A 20,159-nucleotide genomic window follows, 5' to 3' on the forward strand; every position below is an offset into this window, starting at 1 on the left:
TATCTATTATCCATAGCTTTTAGTTAATTTTCTTTTTCATTACATTAATGAGCATTCTCCAAACAATATTAAACTACAGAGATGAGAGTGGCCATGTGTATTTTATTGCTAACATTAAAAAGGATATTTCTGGGCTACCCTGGTGGCACAGTGGTTAAGAATCAGCCTGCCAATGCAGGGGACAGAGGTTTGATCCCTGGCCCAGGAAGATCCCACATGCCACGGAGCAGCTAAGCCCGTGTGCCACAACTACTGAGCCTGCGCTCTAGAGCCCACGCTCTGCAATAAGAGAAGCCACGACAATGTCTGCGCACCGCAAAAAAGAGTAGCCCCCGCTTGCCTCAACTAGAGAAAGCCCATGCGCAGCAATGAAGACCTAACACAGCCAAAAATAAAAACAAATAAATAAATAAAAAATTTTTAAAAAAGGATATTTCTGTTGTCTAATCACTAAGTATGCTAACTGGCTATTAGATTGATAAAGATAATTTTCATCATGTTAAGAAATAATTCTTCTTTCTATTCCCTACTTAACTAAAGTTTTAATCCAGATTTAATACTGAATTTTTATCAAATGCCATTTTGGCATCCATTGAAATATTTTGTTTTTTCTCATTTAATCCATGAAGATGACAGATTATAAATATACAAGTATATATATTTATATTATATTTAAAGTTAATGATAACAAGAACTTTATGTAACATTTGTTTCTTCAAAATCAATACAGCCTGTTATGAAGCTTGACAACATAGTGAACACCTGTGAATTCACTGTCCAACTTAAGAAAACATTAGCAATAATATATCTACCCATTGCTCCTCTCCTACCCCTTCTGCCTGCCTTTCTCTACCAGAGATAACAACTATTCTAATTTTTGTGATTATCATTCCTTTATTGTTTTTAATAATTTTATCACGTGTGTACCCACACAATACATTGTTTGACTTCGCCTGTTATTAAATTTTATAAAAATGGTGTCATACCATACATATGTAGTCTTCTACCCACTTAGAGTTTCCACTGCCATATTGCACAGAGCTCTAAGTCACTGCTTTTCACTGTTGTGTACTCTTCCACTAAATCAATATGCCATTGTTTATCTCTATTAGCCTGCCATTGTTCTTAACTAGTGTGAACAAAATTTGGCAAAAAGGGCTTCAAATTCCCTAAATGTTAAGAACTAAAAGTATCAACACTCATAAGTATTCACAACTAAACCAGTATTCTTAACAATTGAAAAAAAAATAAGTCTTTAAATAGAGCTCTATAACAGAATTCCACTATAAATACCCTTTTTTTCTTCTCACTACTTGACTGCCAAGTATAATTAAATACTATAAAATGTCCTTTGGAGCAGTTTCTTTTTGTTCCAAATCCCCCAATACCAACGTCTCCTGGACAGCTCCATCTCGATAGAACAAGGTATGGAGTTATTATCTGAACACCTCATGGACATCATGTCCCAAACTAAACACCCCATGAGTTCTGCCTCAGTCTGTTCTTTCGTCTATTTTAGATCTTGAATAATGGCCTCACCATCCAACCAAATGCTCACCATAAATATGGCACCATCCTCAACTCCTCTCTTTCCTTTCTCCCCATACAGAAGGAATAACTAAGTTAAGGTAGCTACTGGATAAACATGTTAAAATGCAAATCTGATCACGAGTCCCTGGCTAAAATTTCTAAAATTAAAAAAAAAAAGAAGATGATCATCTCCTGTAGTGTTTTTTAAAGCACAGACTGTGACCCATTGGAAGGTTATGACATTATTTTAGTGGATTGTGATCAGGATTCTTTTAAATTGAAATAGAAAATGTCAGAGTATACTGGTAAAGGATAAATACTGTGCTGTGAAACTTTTATTTTAGCTGTGTGAATGTGTACACTGATATCTGTAAAGGGTCACAATGTAAAATGTTTTTTCTTACTGTGACTTGTTACTAAATGTGTTTGAAAGCATCTACTGTAGTCAGTGGTCCCCTTCAGAAAATGATGAAAATGATGAACCTTCTCCTGAGAAAAGAATGTATACATACCTACATATGTGCATATTCTTATCATTTTCTTAACTATAGTGAACCTAGCTATTATAATGAAATCTAGGGGGAAAAATTTTAAAAGCCAGACTTTCAGACCTCATCATAGACCCCCAGGGAGACTTTATAGATAAGAAGCACTGATCTCCAAGGTGAAATTCAAGCTCCTTAAGAAGGTGGCAACTTTTGCCACACGTGCTTACCACCTCTCTCAGACCTCCCTGACTGTCCTGCTTCCTCTTGCTAGCTGGGGAGATACTCAACAAATGTTTGTATGAATGTCAGAATAAAATGCTCATTGAACATTTATTATAGGCAGGTAAATCAGTGTAGTGATGAAAACAGGCTCTGGAACTAGATGCCTAGGTTTGTGTGCTGGCTCCTTTACTCACTAATTGTGTGAGCTTTTACAAGTGGTTTAACTTCAGAGCCATAGTTAACACACTAGCAGAATGGGAATATCTGCTTCATGACATTCCTGTGAGGATTAATTGAGAATAATATATATAAAGTGCTTAGTACAGGGTTCTTAGCATGTAATAAATATTCAATAAATTTTAGTTATACTTATTGAAAAAAGTTGGAATCTATAAACAAAATAATAGATGACTCTACATTTATGGTAAATACAGTACAAAGTATAAGACTAGATAGAGAGATTTGAAAATTCCTAGCCTGATAAGGGCAAATTCATTAGCCTCAAAGCATGTCTACGAGCTTTTTAAGTCTTTAAGTCAGTAAAACTCTTTTCTTCTAAACTTGTTTTCAAAACAAATTACTTTTATAAGGTTTTTAGCCTAAAAACAAATTTGAGAACATTTTAATTTCATACTCTTGTTCCTTCCAGTTTAAATCACAAGAATAGTTATAAAAATTTACCTTCCCTATAAATCCTCCAGATTATCTAACATATGGAGCTAACAAGCAAACCAGTCAAGGGTGGGGTCAGGAAAGAAAACTTTTGAAAAGATTCTAGTTAGATAAAATCTTATTGCAGAATATAGGAATTCTCTAAATACTTCTACTGCATTGCTGTAGTTAAGGTGCCAGCAACTGTATGACTATGTACCATTGCATAATATAAAATGCTGACAAACTATGACACAGTACTAAGACGCTGTTGATAATGAGATACATTCTAATTCCAAAAACGTTAAATGTTAAAAAGAAAACAAGCCTTGGAATCAACAACATATAGTAATCTTGTTGTTGTTGTGTTAAATATTGTTTGAAATAAGATCTGGGGCTTGGACATATTCTGCTAAATTGTTTTTCCTGCTTTAAATTTTGACTTTTCTTTTTAATAGAGCTCTTATAACCTCTTTAATAAAGCTCTTATAAGGATAAGGCGTTGCACATAGTAAGAAGTCAAAAGATATTTACATACTGCTTGTGGCTCAAATTTAGGGGTGGGTTAGCTCTAAGAACCATAGGTGTTATAAAATGGTTAAAGATTATTATTTTCCAAGCTTAAGTGAGTGCTGTTAAGTGACAATGTCTGTAACATAGACAACTGAATTTCACAAGTTTCAGTTTTTGCTGGGAAACAAAAAGGCAAAGCCATCAGTGGCAGATTTTATTGACAAACAGATGGTGTCAGGAACAAGAGCTCGAATTTCAAAGTCCTATTTACCTTTGTCCAAACACTGTCTACCGTGGTGCTTGGTACAGTGCAAATATTCACAAACGCTTGTTGAATGAAGATAGTAAGCTTGACTGACCACTAAGAATGCAGTTAATGGTATTTGTAGCAAATTCAGATTTCAATCATAGTTCCAATGGCTGCTTTCCAAAGTGACTGCAGTTTGGTGAAGGGCAGAGCAGGATGATTTAGTCTTCAACTCCTTTATGATCGTGCTTTGGGAGGCTTGTCCTGCTGTGGCCCACACTGGAGCCTGTGTGGTGTATGCTGAGATAGCTTCCTCAGGCAACACAACCATACAGTCAAAGTCACCCTCCCACCCTCACCATTCTGCACGTCTCCTTTATGTCACTGGTGTCTGTAGTGGTACCTGGCCATGATTTGTGAACTTAGCTCTCTACTCTTTTTTATTTAGAAACCCCACAGGTAATTCTTATCCAGAAAGAAAAGGAGAGCAGAGGTGGGTGGCAACATAAAATAGAGAAGTTGGTCAATAGTTTCAAACTATTATTCAGTTATTGTTTGAGATAATAGGAGTTTCCAGAATGTCAGCCCATACCACTGGCCAAATATGACATTTTACATATATATACATACACACACACACACACACACACACACACTGCATATTATACTATATACATAAAAAATTATATTATATAACCTTTGATATATATCAAAGTTAAATATTTCTTTCAAATTGGGTAATTTACTATTGTATTAATACCTTAGTAAATTAACATGTGTTTAATGGGTTATAATTCAACGCAAATATGTTATCTACACATGTTAACCACTGTAATATTAAAAAAATTAAAACAGAACTGCCATAAAAGGATTTAATTTTAACACCTTTGTAGTATTAATTACATTCAGAGCTGAGTGTATAAAGGTAGCTGTTAGTCAGCAACCTTTGAGCAGACTGACTAAACACAACCATTGGCAAAACCAGTGGACTAGCCAAACCAAAAACAGCAGGGGAAAAGCAGAGTGCAGGCATATCATCTAAGAAGGAATGACAGTGCTGGGGATTTATTTTTATCTCTGCTGCTGTTTCAAGCAGATAGTTATCTTTGCTTCCCGAGTATCAAGTAGATTAGAGAAGGGTAGTCTGTGGGAAGTATTTTCAGGTGGGTTGAAATTGACTACTAATTTCAAATACTATATAATTTAGTTTTTCAAACCCAATCTTCTCTCCAGCCCCCCAAAAGGAAAATAAATAATTAATAAAATATTTCTGAATGCTTTGCTAAGTTTGGAAGTTAAGGGAAAAAAAAAAGAAAATCCAACTCTGTTCTTTAGAGTTAATGGCTCTACTGCAAAAATTTTAACACTATTCAAAAGCCTTTAAAGCTAGCAGTTAAATGCTGATTTCATCTTCAGAAGGTCAGTGTGCCTTTTTGGAAGGCGTACATTTAAAAGCTGTTTGACTGGCTGTTCCTTGCTCATTCTTAGAAAAGTGTGTGTTACTCAGTATTTCACAGGAGACATGACATGGTACTTATAGACAATATTTTCTGTCCTCATCTTAAGGTTAATTTCTAAATTACATATGCAAAGCGAACTTCTATTTTTTAAAGCCTCTGGGGATCGCTGAGTCTGAAGTAAGCAATTAAATTAGAGAGAATTTTGGAACAACATTCTCATAACAAATACTGAGTTAATACTGAGGTCTGGAATCCTATTTACTGTGACAAAGTTAACATTATTTCTCACTGCCCTGGGACAATCATTCCCTGCACATGAGTCCCTGATGCCACAGGCAAGTCCACTCTGCAAGGCTGACACAGGCCAACAGATGTGGCCATTATTTGCTGTTGAAAACATTGCCATTTCAGATTTTATCTGAATTATAAACATATCACAGATCTACCTTTTTGTGTATGAGTGTGTACATAGATTTTAATAGACGTTCTGGAATTTTACATACCTATTTCCAGGATATAATATTTTGCATCTACTGAAACCTTTGTTTAAAACCCTGATTCATACCAATCAGAAATACGTAAGCCTTGTTCCTGAGAGTCCCCTGTATCTATAGGAGTTCTGAAAGGAGGGTTCTGGATAAGTCCTACATTATTAATTCCTTCCTGAGTATTAGTCTATATATGTTTGTCAGATTCTGAGTTCCCTGAGGGCACACCCCATGTCTTACCCGTCCCTGTATCTTTGCACACAAAGCACTTAGCAAAGTACTTGGCACCAATAAGGGCTAAAAGAATGTTTGTGCAATAAATAAGAAACAAATAGAACAATAAAGCTATTAGCACACTCACTGATTAGGCACCAGTTTATAGTTTATTGAGTAATTATGTTAGTAGATAACTGCATCAGTAACAACTGCCATTACCTGAAAATACTGAGTTAACTTACTTCCAATACCTCTCCTTTTACAGCTGTGTGGTATAGTGGGGAGAATTTTCCCTGGCAGAGTGAAGACCTAGACAGTAGTTACAGCTGTCTCCATCAGCTGTGTGTCTTTAGATAAGAAACTTTCAACAAACATAAAAATAAAGAGTAATTAGTTTTTAAAACTTTACTGAAACATACATATTTGGAAAATTTTCACCTGCCACATTTTCAGTATCCAGTTAAGATATGAGACAGAACTACCGTGATTTGGATAAAGCTTGCTCAACAATAAGGATGCAGCTTTTGGAAACCATGTGCATTATATCATTACACCCCTCTGAATGTTATAAATTGAACACCTCAATACTGTAGCCATGTGAATCTTACCAGCTACCTTTTCTATTCAATTAGAATGGTCTATAAAAATGTACAATCCTAGTACACCTTTAGTTATGAGTATCCTAGGTATGGATTAGAACTGCAAGGATAATTTCTTGAGCCATACTCTTAAAAATCAACAAGGTATTTTTGGCTGATTTATTCAGCTCCTGATATTCATGAGTTTTGAAAACAGAATTAACTGTTCCTATAGATATTTCCTCATCTTTTCAGAATCCATAAAATGCCTTCAACGACCATTCAATTTCCTGACTACCCTTTTCCACTAAGGGAAAAGGGTGAGATGAAGTGTGAAAGACAAATTTTCATTTTTTATGCTATAAAAGCTGCTGCCCAACTGTGATGATAAAAATACAGGTAATCAATGATTCTCAGAATTTTCACTCTTTAAGAGCATATTGCTATACTTTGTTTAATGGTCCAGTCTGCATTTTTTTTTTAGAAGAAAACTTCAATTTAAGAGAACGTGTTCAGGGCTTCCCTAGTGGTGCAGTGGTTAAGAATCCGCCTGCCAATGCAGGGGACAAGGGTTCGAGCCCTGGTCTGGGAAGATCCCACATGCCGCGGAGCAACTAAGCCTATGCGCCACAACTACTGAGCCTGCACTCTAGAGCCCGTAAACCACAACTACTGAGCCCACGTGCCACAACTACTGAAGCCCGCGCACCCAGAGCCCATGCTCCACAACAAGAGAAGCCACTGCAATGAGAAGCCCGCGCACCGCAACAAAGACCCAACACAGCCAAAAATAATAAATAAATAAAATAAATGAATTTATATATAAAAAAAAGAGAACGTGTTCAGGCACAAAAGTAAATATGCTTAAAAGTTAACCAGCCAAGATCCAAATTCTGACCTTCTAAAGACATTACAGAGGGGGAAAAAAATCCTGTAATTAGTAACAAGGAATAGCATAAACATGCAGTGCTTAGCATCAGGGAAAGAGGAAATAACCTTAACACTAAATGTTCACTTTTTAAATGATATTTTAACAATATTTCAGTTGTATTTCAAATATGTCTATATAGGACACTATCATGATAGTTAATGTATATTTTCAATCACATTTGATGTAAAGCTTGTAAATTTGTTAGACTTGCCACATTCTTTCTAGAGAAACTTTCAAAGTGTCTGAAACACTATATTAAAAGACAACTAAAATTTCTCATTGAGAAAAACTCTTTTGTGGGAAATCTAAATTAAAACCTTCCAATTTAAAGTCCTAAACATTTTCCACGTAGGAAAACTCTGTAAGTATACGTCTTCAGATAGTTTTTAAAGCAATCAGCACCGGCAATGTTAAATTATCATTGCTCTCAAGAAAAACAGAGGAACACTGTACAGCAGACCCTCACATTTGTGGCTCTGTGTATTCCCTGTGGGCTGTGCCAACCCACTCTCTCCCCAGTAATGACTCTTTGTTTTTACTAAGTCCCAAAGGGCTGGTGAGAGCGCTGCAAAGAGAAGGGGGGGAGGGGTGGATGGAATGCAGCTGCAGGCTCTGAAACAATGCTGAGTCCATATATTTTGTTCCCAGTTAGAATAATAAAAAGGGGACTGTGGTGGGGGGTGAGGGGATGGAGAAGACAGAATCCAGAATAAGCAAGGTAGGGCCAAGTATCCTATAGCTCTCATCCTGCAGCACTCCCTCCTCTCCCTACACTCATACTCTGCCAACTCCAATAACCATTCATTTGGTTAAAAAGCTTATCTGTTAAAATTCAAACACCCATTAAGATTTAAACCTATCATTCATATATATCTAAATTACTTTTATCAGTGAACTATACTCAGACAAAGAATAGAGTAGGAAGAGAGAATGGAGCTTGCAAAGATAAACTGGGAAAGCTTGGACACAGAGATAGGAAAGTTTGGGGGAGGTACATAGGTAGGAGATTTCAGAAAGGGAGGTCCAAGGTTTCAAACAGAAACTGCCTGCTTTGTAAAGGTACCTAGGGCCTGGGGAGTAACTGGTATGCTACAGAAAACCATATTCCTTCTAAGACTGCTAAAAGCTACATGTTTCTGCATCAAGAGCTTGGAAGCCTGCACATATTGGTTCCTCATTATTCAGTCTAACCTAGTGCCTCCCAAGAAAATGTCCTTCACTTGCATTTCCCTGGCCTCCACGTCCCAACTGGGAGAATGAAAGAATTAAGAGGGAAGAAGCAGACACCAAACAAGGTGTCAGCTGCTAGTGAGCTGAAAAGCAGCTCAAACCCTACTCTTCTTCCCTGGGTACTGCCCTCTCTTCCCAGATAACCCTTTACTGAAATGGGTAGCCCTGCTGAGCTCAAGAAGCCAGGCCTGCCTCTCGAACATCCCTTCAGATATTGTTGATGCCATTAAAATTTGTAAGAAAATTCAAGAAGCCTCAAGTAAACAACCGACACTAATACCTCAAAAATAGTATCAGCATGTGCTAGAGACTATCTAAAAAGCTATGAAACAAAATTCAGAAGAATGCTTGTTCCATTTAGGATCCCATTCATGAACACTCAGTTACTGGGGGGAGAAAAAAAAGGACTTCATTGTAAAGCTATCATGTAGAAGCAAACCTCTGACATCCACACACAAACATCTCCTTCAAGTTAGCATTCCACAAGATTTAGAAGTACTCTTAGTTGGTGTTGAATGATACAATTAATCTCTTGACTCTTGAACTGTCTTCAAGTTATAAAGTTTAGAAAGACTGTATTTATTCACATTGAATTTTTGCATTTTGTGACATAAACAAAAATTCACAAGTGTATAGATTTATAATAAATAGGAATATGATCTTCCCCCCTCAGGTTGCCTTTTCTCTAGAGCTCTGAAACCCATTTACAGATATTCCAAATCTCTCTACTGTAGACAATATATAGAGACAAATTCAGAAATGCATATTAATTTAAATGAAGGAATGATTGAATCTACTATTTATTTTATTAATATTAAATAGTAATAGTAATAATTATGAAATAATATTGACACTACTCCTGTAAAGTTTATCATCTACTACAAATACAAAATTCATAGGTGCATTTTATTAGGAGTTATCATTTATTATACTTTTAAATCCAGCAATAAAATAGACAATACTTTGTTTATTCTGTGTACTAGAAAAATTCAATTTTCTATATATACATTTCATTTCCTAGTATTAAAGTCCATAGACAGCAAAAGTTTGTTAATATTAACAACAATCACATAATCATAACTTGCCTAAAAAATTAATAATTCTTTATGGTTACTTGTGATAAACAAAATATAATCTCATAATACTATGATGAATGTTACACTTCAATAAAAAGGTTAAAAAATCAATTATCGGGGCTTCCCTGGTGGCGCAGTGGTTGAGAATCTGCCTGCCAATGCAGCGGACGCGGGTTCGAGCCCTGGTCTGGGAAGATAACACATGCCGCAGAGCAACTGGGCCCGTGAGCCACAATTACTGAGCCTGCGCGTCTGGAGCCTGTGCTCCGCAACAAGAGAGGCCGCGATAGTGAGAGGCCCGCACACCGCCATGAAGAGTGGCCCCCACTTGCCACAACTAGAGAAAGCCCTCGCACAGAAACGAAGGCCCAACACAGCCATAAATAAATAAATAAATAAATTTTTTTAAAAAACTGTTGAAAATATAGTGCAAATAATACTGAAATAAATATTTTTTAAAAAATCAATTATCTATGACTTGGAAAAAAACTACTCTCAATATCTATACCTGAATTACTTAACTAAATCAAGAAGATAATTCAAGTCTTAAAGGTGTCATAAATTTACATTTAGTCTCAAAGTTCACAAAACATGAGTGACATTATATTAAGAGGCACAGGTGAAAACAAATTTTAAGACGTAAATATAATAATGTGTAAGATTAGATTTTCTTGCTAAAACAGTAAGAGTACTCACCCCTTGGAGCCCTTGGAACTGAATTGAAGGTCGAAAAGGAATTAAATTCTATTAAAAGAAACATAAGAAACAAACACGTCAACCTTGGTTACTGGGACACGGAACTAAATGATTAAACTCTAAACCTATGCACTTGGTCAGTGCTACAGTCTGTGAAAACCTTTTCATTACATACTTAGGTTTATACGTCATTATATTAAGATGCCTTGATAAATGATACTGCACTACTGACATTTCTCAGAATACACAACCAAAGGTATCTTTTGGCAGTGTAGCTAATCAGGTTTTTGAAAATGACTGACATGATTTGGTAAAAAATGATCAATTTTACATGAAAAAGTATTATTGCTTAGTTTCTTGATATGTTTTTTAAAAAGGCAGGGGAAAGCAAGAGATAGTCAAAGAAACTTTGCAAAACTCTTAAGAGGACGCTAGAAATATAAAATTAAAATATTTGAGAATGAACTGTGGTTTCCATTTTCTCACATTTTACCAGAGATTAGTTTTTAGTTGAGGGTCAAACAGGTTACCAATCTTCTCACAAGCTTCTCACCAGGAGAATATAATTTCTAGAACAGTGTTTTGTTTTATTATGAGCTTTGTCCTGTTCATAATTTTTATATTTTTTCATAGAGTTGTGTATTTAGAACAAAAGCTGAAATGTAAATATCTACCATAGTCTCAGGCATGATTTCCTGTACCCAAAGTCACCAGTATGGGGCTGGTTCACCACTATTGGAACGCTTTTCCAAACTGCTAACAGAAATTCATGGGGAAATCAGATTTGGGTAACATCTTAATAGTAACACATCAGCCTGTAAACTATTCTTCATACCCTCATATCCAAACCCAATGCACAAAAACAAAAGCAGTGGTTTCTGGTCTCAAATCTACCTTAAAGAAAAATACAGAGGCACCCATGTGCCCCTCCCTCAGCCACTGCACATTAACTGCTACTTACCAGGTACTTCCCAAAACTTCTCTACAGATTTAAAAGTTTACTAATCAGGATTACAATAAACTAAAGAGAAATAAGGAAAGGATAAGTACTTTAAAAGACAGATCATCTGAATATAAAATCAAGTGGTAGTATTAACCATTCTATTATTATTTATAAAAATGGATAAACATCTTCTTGAAGAAAACATAATAGATACTATTACCATTGTTCTACCACCATAAAAAGATTATTTAACTTTAGACTTATCAGCAGAATCAAAGCACTATTGGGTGACAAAATTTATTTCTTGGTGTGGGAGAAGTAGGTAACAATTTTTCATAGTGATTCATTCTAATTCACGGTGTTTTATGGAAATATAAAATATAGATTAACGCTAACTTGAATTTCCTTAGAGGGAGAAAACCTCACCCAAACCTACCTTCCATAGCTAAACCTCTACCTGAAGTAACGGTAGCTTGCGTGCAGAAGCCCTGGGGAGGCCCACTTTGTGTGTAAGTAGGTGGCACTACAATTTAGGTAAGACAGGTCCAGGTTCTAGCTTCCAGAATATTTCAATCAGCCCTGCCTCCTGCTTTCTCTTCAAATCACAAACACTGAACATCTCCTCTGAGGCTGGTTACACTTTCCTCTCTGACTCCTTGCAGGCAGGTTATCTTCAGCTCACCACTGGAATTTGAACTTCTCTATCAAGTTCATCAATTCTTCTTGGTCAAACAAATGCTAACTTTCCTCAATTTTCAAATTGCTCACTTCTCCACTGGATGTCACTTGGAGACACCACGCGTCCTAGCTCTTTGATCATGCCTTTCACTTTCCTCTTTCTAGATCCAGTCTCTCCTGAAGGCTCACCTTGACTATTTGGTGATGACTCTGAATCTCTTGCCTATTCCTCAACTTGGCATCTCTCTGCAACTTGCAACTTACCACAGCCTAGGACATTTTGCATTAGAAACTCTCAATGACAGGAAAATTGGCAAACACTAAACCACCTCCGCCCCTCGCCAAACTGGCACCTCTTTCCTACTTTCTGGCAAGGGTGCTTCTATCTTGTTGGTTCTCCAGGCTCACAACCTTTAAGTTTAACGCACAGCCTCTTCTCCCTCTCCCCTCACCGCATTCTATTAGGCAATTGCACACTGCTAGAATCACAGAATTCCAGGTCCAGAGGTACTCCAGTTGGTACCCAGCCCCACCCCCCACCCTTAACCACAATGGGCCATGCGTCCCATTAATTACTAAGCTGGGACCAGAATCTAGGACTCAATCGTCCTGTTTTGCCATACTGTTTTTCTTCTACTGTCTTGGGCTCCACACACATCTGTTATGGTAGATCAATGGGCACTTGCTCCTTTATGCCAGAGTTCGCATTTTAGTTGGAGAACATTTGAAAACGATTAAATATTGTACTAGGCTAAGTACTGCTGGGAGGTGCAGTAAGGATTCTCACAAAGGACAAAAGTATGGGTTAGAAGAGATACTAGAAAAGAGAAAAGGCTCATGGAAAAGATGGCTCTTGAGTAGCAATTTTGAAAAGACAAACTCCAGGGAGAGGGAGTGCCCTAAGCAAAAAAGCAAGGAGACAGGAATAGGTACTGTGCAGGCAGACGGCAGGTCTTTTCACACGTGAAACATAACATAAAGGATGAGAATTGGACCTGGTGATCCCTGGCTAATCTTTCCTTGACCTCAAAATTTGTCTTCAGTTTTAGCTTCTATCCACTACAGAATAAATAGGACAGTAATTTAAATTTCAGACCTCATAATTTCTAAAGGTTCATCACCCTGTGAAATAACCCTTTAAGTCTTGTCTTTGACATGATAAACAATTGGAGGCTCTTCTGAGTTTTGGAATAAGAAAGTGAGTTGCTGAAAGAATGAAGTGTTTCAGGGAAAGCAGCTCTTTCAGTCACGTGTAAGAAAGACAGAGAGAGAGATCAGTTGGGGCTAGGGAAAAGGATTAGACATCAGCTCCAGGGGATGTTTTATTTAGGAACACTCTGGTGATAAAGGCCTAAATTAGTATGTCTTCGTCTGGAGCAAACAGGAGATGGTGGAATGAGCAGACCTTCCCAAGAAAGAATGATAAAATGTGATGAAAGCTTGAATATCAGGCGTGCACGTGCACATATGCACAAAAGAAGCAAAGGTGGCTCAGGGCTCTCAATCATCATCTGGGGCCAGTCTGCCCCAGACTCCCTCATATTAAGTTTAGTCTCCACTTTGAAAGCTCCTAGCCTGTTTCAGGTCCCTATCACCAAGCACCTAGACAAAGGCCTTCCTCCCTTCCTTCAATTCCTTCCAAATGCTACTCATTCAAATAGTTAGCAGAAGCTTTCTCAGATACCACCCTCAGCATAGCCTGCAGTGGGTTCTGTCAAAGCAAAACAGACTCCACCACATAGAAAGCAGATGGTCCAACTACAGGACCAACCAATTTCATCTTCCACTTCCCAACTGTGGCTCAGCAGTGTTAACCTTTTTCAGTCTGCTTGTTTTGTAAACAATTTCCTCTCTATTTCTACCTCCTATCTGTTCTTTCAACCTGGCATACCTTCCCAAACACTATTTTGCCAATCCATACTAATCACTTAACATTCAAGCTTAAGATTAATTTCCTCAGCTGGCCTTGTTTTAGATAAATCAGAAATCAAAGACTCAATGAGTTTAAAGACCCAATGCAGGTAAACGTGAAAGACTGGGTGTAAAGCAACAGGGCAGTGGCGAGTACCTGGGGTATGAATGCCCAACTGAGAAAGGACTCAAATTTTAAAATGTTAAACCTTTTTCTCACCAAACAAAACACTGCTGCCACCATTTTGCTAACTCTGAACTATGCCCACTTTAGCTACCATTAGCTATTGTTTTTCCAGATGCCTGTGTCTATGGTACCACTACACTGCGGGTGTATTTTTTCATAGGTTTTCTTACTCCTAGTTGTTATGACACAGAAGAGTCTAACACATATTTAACTTACAAGTATTTATCTATATTATGATAAAAAAAGTATTATAAAATCACTTTGGCTATGTTCTCTTTATATATGCGGTATACAACTATATGTATTATATACTTTATAGATTACTATTCTGGGTTGTATAGACAAAACAATACCACTATGCTTTACACCAACTTAGGGATTCTCAAGAGTAATTTTTAAAAAAAAATAAATTTATTTATTTATTTTTGGCTGCATGGGGTCTTCGTTGCTGCACGCGGGCTTTCTCTAGCTGCGGTGAAAAGGGGCTACTTTTCATTGCGGTGCGCGGGCTTCTCATTGCGGTGGCTTCACTTGTTGCAGAGCACAGGCTCTAGGCTCGCGGGCTCTATCCAATCTTTTGCCTCATGACCTGAATTTAGAACCTAACCTCCTGATATGCTTAGAGTTCTATCTGTATTGCTTGATTCCTCAACAAAAATGATAACTTGTTTTTGTTTACATAGTTTTGTAATGTACAGAGTATTTTTATATCCATAGTCTCAAGTGAGGCCTCCTAAAACCAGCCGTGGGTGGTAGGAAGGCATCATCATTCCCCATTTCAGAGGGAGATAAACGAGTCTCCAACAGGCAAAGTTCATTGCTCAGAATCACCAAGCTAGTGGTTAGCAGAATTGGACCTCAAATCCAGACTTCTGAATTTCAAATACAGTACCCTTTCCTTATCTTGCCTCTGTAACAGGTTACCTCCTAGGGCTGAACATGAAAAGCACTTAAATGCTCATTCAATTCTTCTGTCATTTTGTTTCCAAAGAAAATGAATTTCATAAAATTATTATAATTTCCAAGGTTCAGCTTCTGATTAAATAAAAACTAAAAAAAAAACAGTTTTTTTTTTCTGTAAGGACCATGTATAGTAAAGGAACATATATAAATATTTGTGTTAACATTTTTCATTATAAAAATAAAACCCTCATCTATGGAGTAGTTGTGGGTGCTTATCCAAACAGGATAAACTAGGATTACCGTTGCTGAAAAACTTTAAGATATCTAACAACCTAGAAGAGAAAAATACATAAGAGAACCTCAAATCCTTTATTGATTTTAATCCCAATTTTAGACAAGAAGATGTTAGGTACTATGCTACAGTTCTTGAACGTTTTAAAAAATGCAACAAGAGAGACAGCTAGAATGCTATACCACTTTTTATGCTTCTGACTACTGTGTTAATGGGAAAGGTACCCAGAATAAGTTCTAAAAGTCAATACCAGGACTTCCCTGGTAGTCCAGTGGTAAAGAATCCACCTTACAATGCATGGGACGGGGGTTCGATCCCTGGTCAGGGAACTAAGATCCCACATGCCGCGGGGCAAGTAAGCCCGAGCGCCACAACTACTGAGCTCACGCACCTCAACTAGAGCCTGCGCCGCAAACTACAGAGCCCACGTGCCCTGGAGCCTGCGTGCCACGACTAGAGAAGAGAAAACCCGCAGGCCACAACTAGAGAGAAGCCCGAGTGCCACAGCAAAGATCCCGCGCACCGCAACGAAAGATCCCGCATGCCGCAACTAAGACCCGATGCAGCCGAAAATAAATAAAATAAATAAATAAAAAATAAATCTTTAAAAAAACTGAACATTTAAAAAATAAATAAATAGAAGTCAATACCACTATAAGCAAATGTCTCAAGCATGTTAGTTTTTCACCTAAATGTTTTTTAGTCTAAGTTTAACTGCACAAACATAACCTCAACTCATTGTATATTTTTAAATGCAATCCAGTTTTAAAAGATAATGTAGGCTTCCCTGGTGGCGCAGTGGTTGCGCGTCCGCCTGCCGATGCAGGGGAACCGAGTCCGCGCCCCGGTCTGGGAGGATCCCACATGCCGCGGAGCGGCTGGGCCCGTGAGCCATGGCCGCTGAGCCTGCGCGTCCGGAGCCTGTGCTCCGCAACGGGAGAGCCCGCGGCAGAGGGAGGCCCCCATACCACAAAAAAAAAAAAAAAAAAAAAAAAAAGATAATGTAATTACAGGTGGCCAAATATGATATGGCATGTTTTAGAATAATGTTTAACTTACTAAGTACAGTTCCATTACAAATGGAATTTCAATAGGACTTCAACTTTTGATTTTTAGCTTTAATTAAATATTTGCACCAACTAGCTCTTTTGAAAATCAAGTAACTCTAGGGTTTAACTGACTAGTACTTGAGATATAAATAAGATAGTGATCTAGTATCTTCATCAATCCAAGAAACAATGCAGACTGGAACTGGCTAGGGAAACCGTTTTAATAAATGCTTCAACAAGGTGATGTTTTATAGTCAAAAGATTCTGTTAAACTCTTGGCTGGTTCACTGATTTTATATTTCCTTGAATTAACCCTCTGTATTTCTCAGAGAATGTAGGGCATTCTTAAGCTTAGAATAAAAGTGTAGACAATACTAAAATGCTCAAAAGTTTAGTTCTTGACATCTGCCACTATAATAAGCCAATTCTACTGCAATAAAAACTGCTCTATGACCAAAGAAATCTATGTCCACTTATTTCCAGGGACTATGCCTTGAAATATATAAGGACTATAAGAGTAATATGTAATTTACTAAGTAATTGTGCTAAGTAATTTTAATTGTGCTGAGTAATATTAATTTCTGACACTATTATTTTAGGGTAGGAGGGAAGAAGCAAAGCTCAGGTTTCTTTGGGGATAAATAAAAGAGAGTTACTTATCCTATAAAAGTTGTTATAAACATCTCTTGATTATTTACATATTGCTTATCCATCCAAATTAAACCTAAGGTTACTTTTATTCTATCAACCACTATTGGTTTTGTCAACATACAACCATAAGAAATAGCATTTTGTTCTAGAAAAGAGTGATTTCTCTAAGAAACACATTATAGAGATCTTTCTAATTTTATTCTCTAAGGTTAGAGATATACTTGAAATACCTTGAGCTTCCCTTCTGAACCCATCATGGAGCTTTGACTCAACTTAAAGTTAACTCTTGAATTATTTAAAATTAACCAATAGGTATTTATTAAATACTTCATATTTTATTTGCATACCTGAGCTGCATTATAAGTCAAGCTAAAGATAGTGCAAAAAGGGCTTCCCTGGTGTGGCACAGTGGTTAAGAATCCACCTGCCAATGCAGGAGACATGGGTTCAAGCCCTGGTCCGGGAAGATTCCCACATGCCACAGAGCAACTAAGCCTGTGCACCACAACTACTGAGCCCACGTGCCACAACTACTGAAGGCCGCACGCCTAGAGTCTGTGCTCCTCGACAAGAGAAGCCACCACCATGAGAAGCCTGCACGCCTCAACGAAGAGCAGCCCCCCGCTTGCCACAACTAGAGAAAGCCCACATGCAGCAGCGAAGACCCAAGGCAGCCAAAAATAAAATAAATTAATTAATTTTAAAAAAAAGAATATTTAAAGATAGTGCAAAAAAAATTCCAAAGTCAAATATAATTTTGGAACTTTGTGTCAAAACCAGAAAACTGTCTATAAATGGTGATGGGTCAGGTGACTGCTTTAAGTGAGATTGTTTTAGGAAATTATTATAGCCACCTAGTTACTATTTACTGAGCGCTTAAAATGTGTCAGGCCAGTGTAATCACTTTTACTATCACCTGTGGGAATTCTCAGAACACCATTGTGGAGTAGATACTATTATTTCCACAGGATTCCACAGGTAAATCCTGTGAAATCACATAAGGTTATACAGCTAATAAGTGACCTGGAGCTCAAACCCTAGCCTATCTCACTTTAAGAACTAAGCACTCTACACAGCTAGCCTCTCCTGCTCCTCCTTAACAACAGTTATATAAAACGTGAAATATCTGAATGCTACAGAATTAAGAACTGATAAGAATCAATAGCTCTTTGGGGATCACTTTTTTGGTTTTGCACTACAACTTAAGGAAAATATCAGGCACTTGAATTTCTTTTCACTTACGCAAGTAAATAGTAAAAAGTATTTATGACTTATCCTGGGATACAATTTAAGATAGATCTTTCTTTCCTAAAAGAGGTACTATACCATTTAAAGAACTGTGGTTATAATTCTTTTATTTAAGAAGTCATTTAATTCTGCTCTTTAAAACGTCACCTGATAGAGAAACCAAAGACTATCCAATAATTATATTTTAACCACAGTAATAAAAATAAAATCTAAGCAGGAAAAGAAGAGGAAGAAAAAAAAAGATGGAGTATAAGCAGACAGTAGCACAGGAAATCAGATAATCCTGAAATCAAATATACCCAGCTCTCGTCAAAAGCTGGTAATATGTTTAGAATGATAGTATGAATGTGAAATTTTGAGGTAATCCAAAGATACCTTAGTAAACGGTATCTCCTTCTTTGCCCCAATCTTTTTTTAGATGCTCCCCCACCCTCCGGGGGGAGAGAGAGAGAGGGAGTCATTAAGTTTCACAAAATCTAGTACTTTGCTTTGTCAGTCAATCCAACCTTACACATCACAGAAACTGGTTCTCTGTAGATTTGGAAGAACCAGATTAAAGAGCATTTGGAATAAAGAATAATTTCTTTCTAGCCTTTAGAGCATAGAAAAGAATGAAATATAAAGGAGATTCTCGAAACAGTAGTGAGAAGTCAAAAATCTAATTTATTTAACACGGTCCTTGTTTTTAAAGATAGTTTCTGGAAAACTGTAGCTATCTGATGCAGGCCAAATTAAAAAAAAATTATTATTGTCTTAAATGTTACTATTTTATACAACTCTTTAAAGGAATATGGAAGGCAAAAATCCAAACTGAGCAACCACCTAAAAAGTTAGTTACTGTGAACAAGCCCTTATAACAATATTTGAAGCATAATATCCCATCATTTTTTTCCAAGAGAGTACTTAATGTGGACTTTATAATTGTGTAATAAGCTTACATGTCAAATCTGATTATAAATACAAATGAAGATTTGTTCTTTGGGATCATGATCTCTAGTAAAGTATAAGGAGAAACAGTAAAATAAACTTGGATTGGAAGATGGGTATTATTTTTAAAATAGTAGAAATTTGTAAAATGAAGCATCTACAACAAAGGGAGCTATTAAAAGTCTTGAAACTTGTAAACTACATGATCACACACACTTAGTGTTTTAAAAAGATCGCTTTGGCTGCTGTGTGGAGAATGGACTATTGGGGGAAGAGTGGAAGCCTGGAGGCTAGATGGAAGTCCATGGCAGTGGTCCTCAAGAGAGATATGGTGGCTGGGACTGGAGTGGTGGTGATGGATGAAGTTAGATTTCAGATTTTTGAAGACTGACAGAACTTGCTGATGGATCAGCTAAGTCAAGAAAAGAGGAGATAAATCAAGGAATACTAGTCAATTACTAGTCAACTGGTGATGAGTACTGCCACTTACTGAAATGGGGAACACTCATGAAGATGTAGGTTTGAAGGGTGAAATCAAGAGTTGCGCTTGGCAAAAATAAACTCAAAATGGATTAAAGACTTAAATGTAAGGCCAGACACTATAAAACTGTTAGAGGAAAACATAGGCAGAACACTCTATGACATAAATCACAGCAAGATCCTTTTTGACCCACATCCTAGAGAAATGAAAATAAAAACAAAAATAAACAAATGGGACCTAATGAAACTTAAAAGCTTTTGCACAGCAGAGGAAACCATAAACAAGATGAAAAGACAACCCTCAGAATGAGAGAAAATATTTGCAAATGAAGCAACTGACAAAGGATTAATCTCCAAAATTTACAAGCAGCTCATGCAACTCAATATCAAAAAAACAAACAACCCAATCCAAAAATGGGCAGAAGACTTAAATAGACATTTCTCCAAAGAAGATATACAGATTGCCAACAAACACGTGAAAGGATGCTCAACATCACTAATCATTAGAGAAATGCAAATCAAAACTACAATGAGGTATCACCTCACACCAGTCAGAATGGCCAT

General features: G+C 37.0%; 1 protein-coding gene across 1 annotated transcript in view; it reads right to left on the bottom strand.

Annotated features, from left to right (window-relative positions):
- Positions 1 to 20,159, bottom strand: part of ELL2 (elongation factor for RNA polymerase II 2) — a 75,720-nt gene that overhangs the window by 44,966 nt on the left and 10,595 nt on the right. Inside the window, exon 2 of the mRNA XM_007110076.4 lies at positions 10,327 to 10,374. Coding sequence (XP_007110138.1) covers positions 10,327 to 10,374 — 48 coding nt within the window. The remainder of the gene's footprint in view (positions 1 to 10,326; positions 10,375 to 20,159) is intronic.

Source organism: Physeter macrocephalus, chromosome 8 (genome assembly GCF_002837175.3).
Source record: "Physeter macrocephalus isolate SW-GA chromosome 8, ASM283717v5, whole genome shotgun sequence".
Classification (NCBI taxonomy): domain Eukaryota; kingdom Metazoa; phylum Chordata; class Mammalia; order Artiodactyla; family Physeteridae; genus Physeter; species Physeter macrocephalus.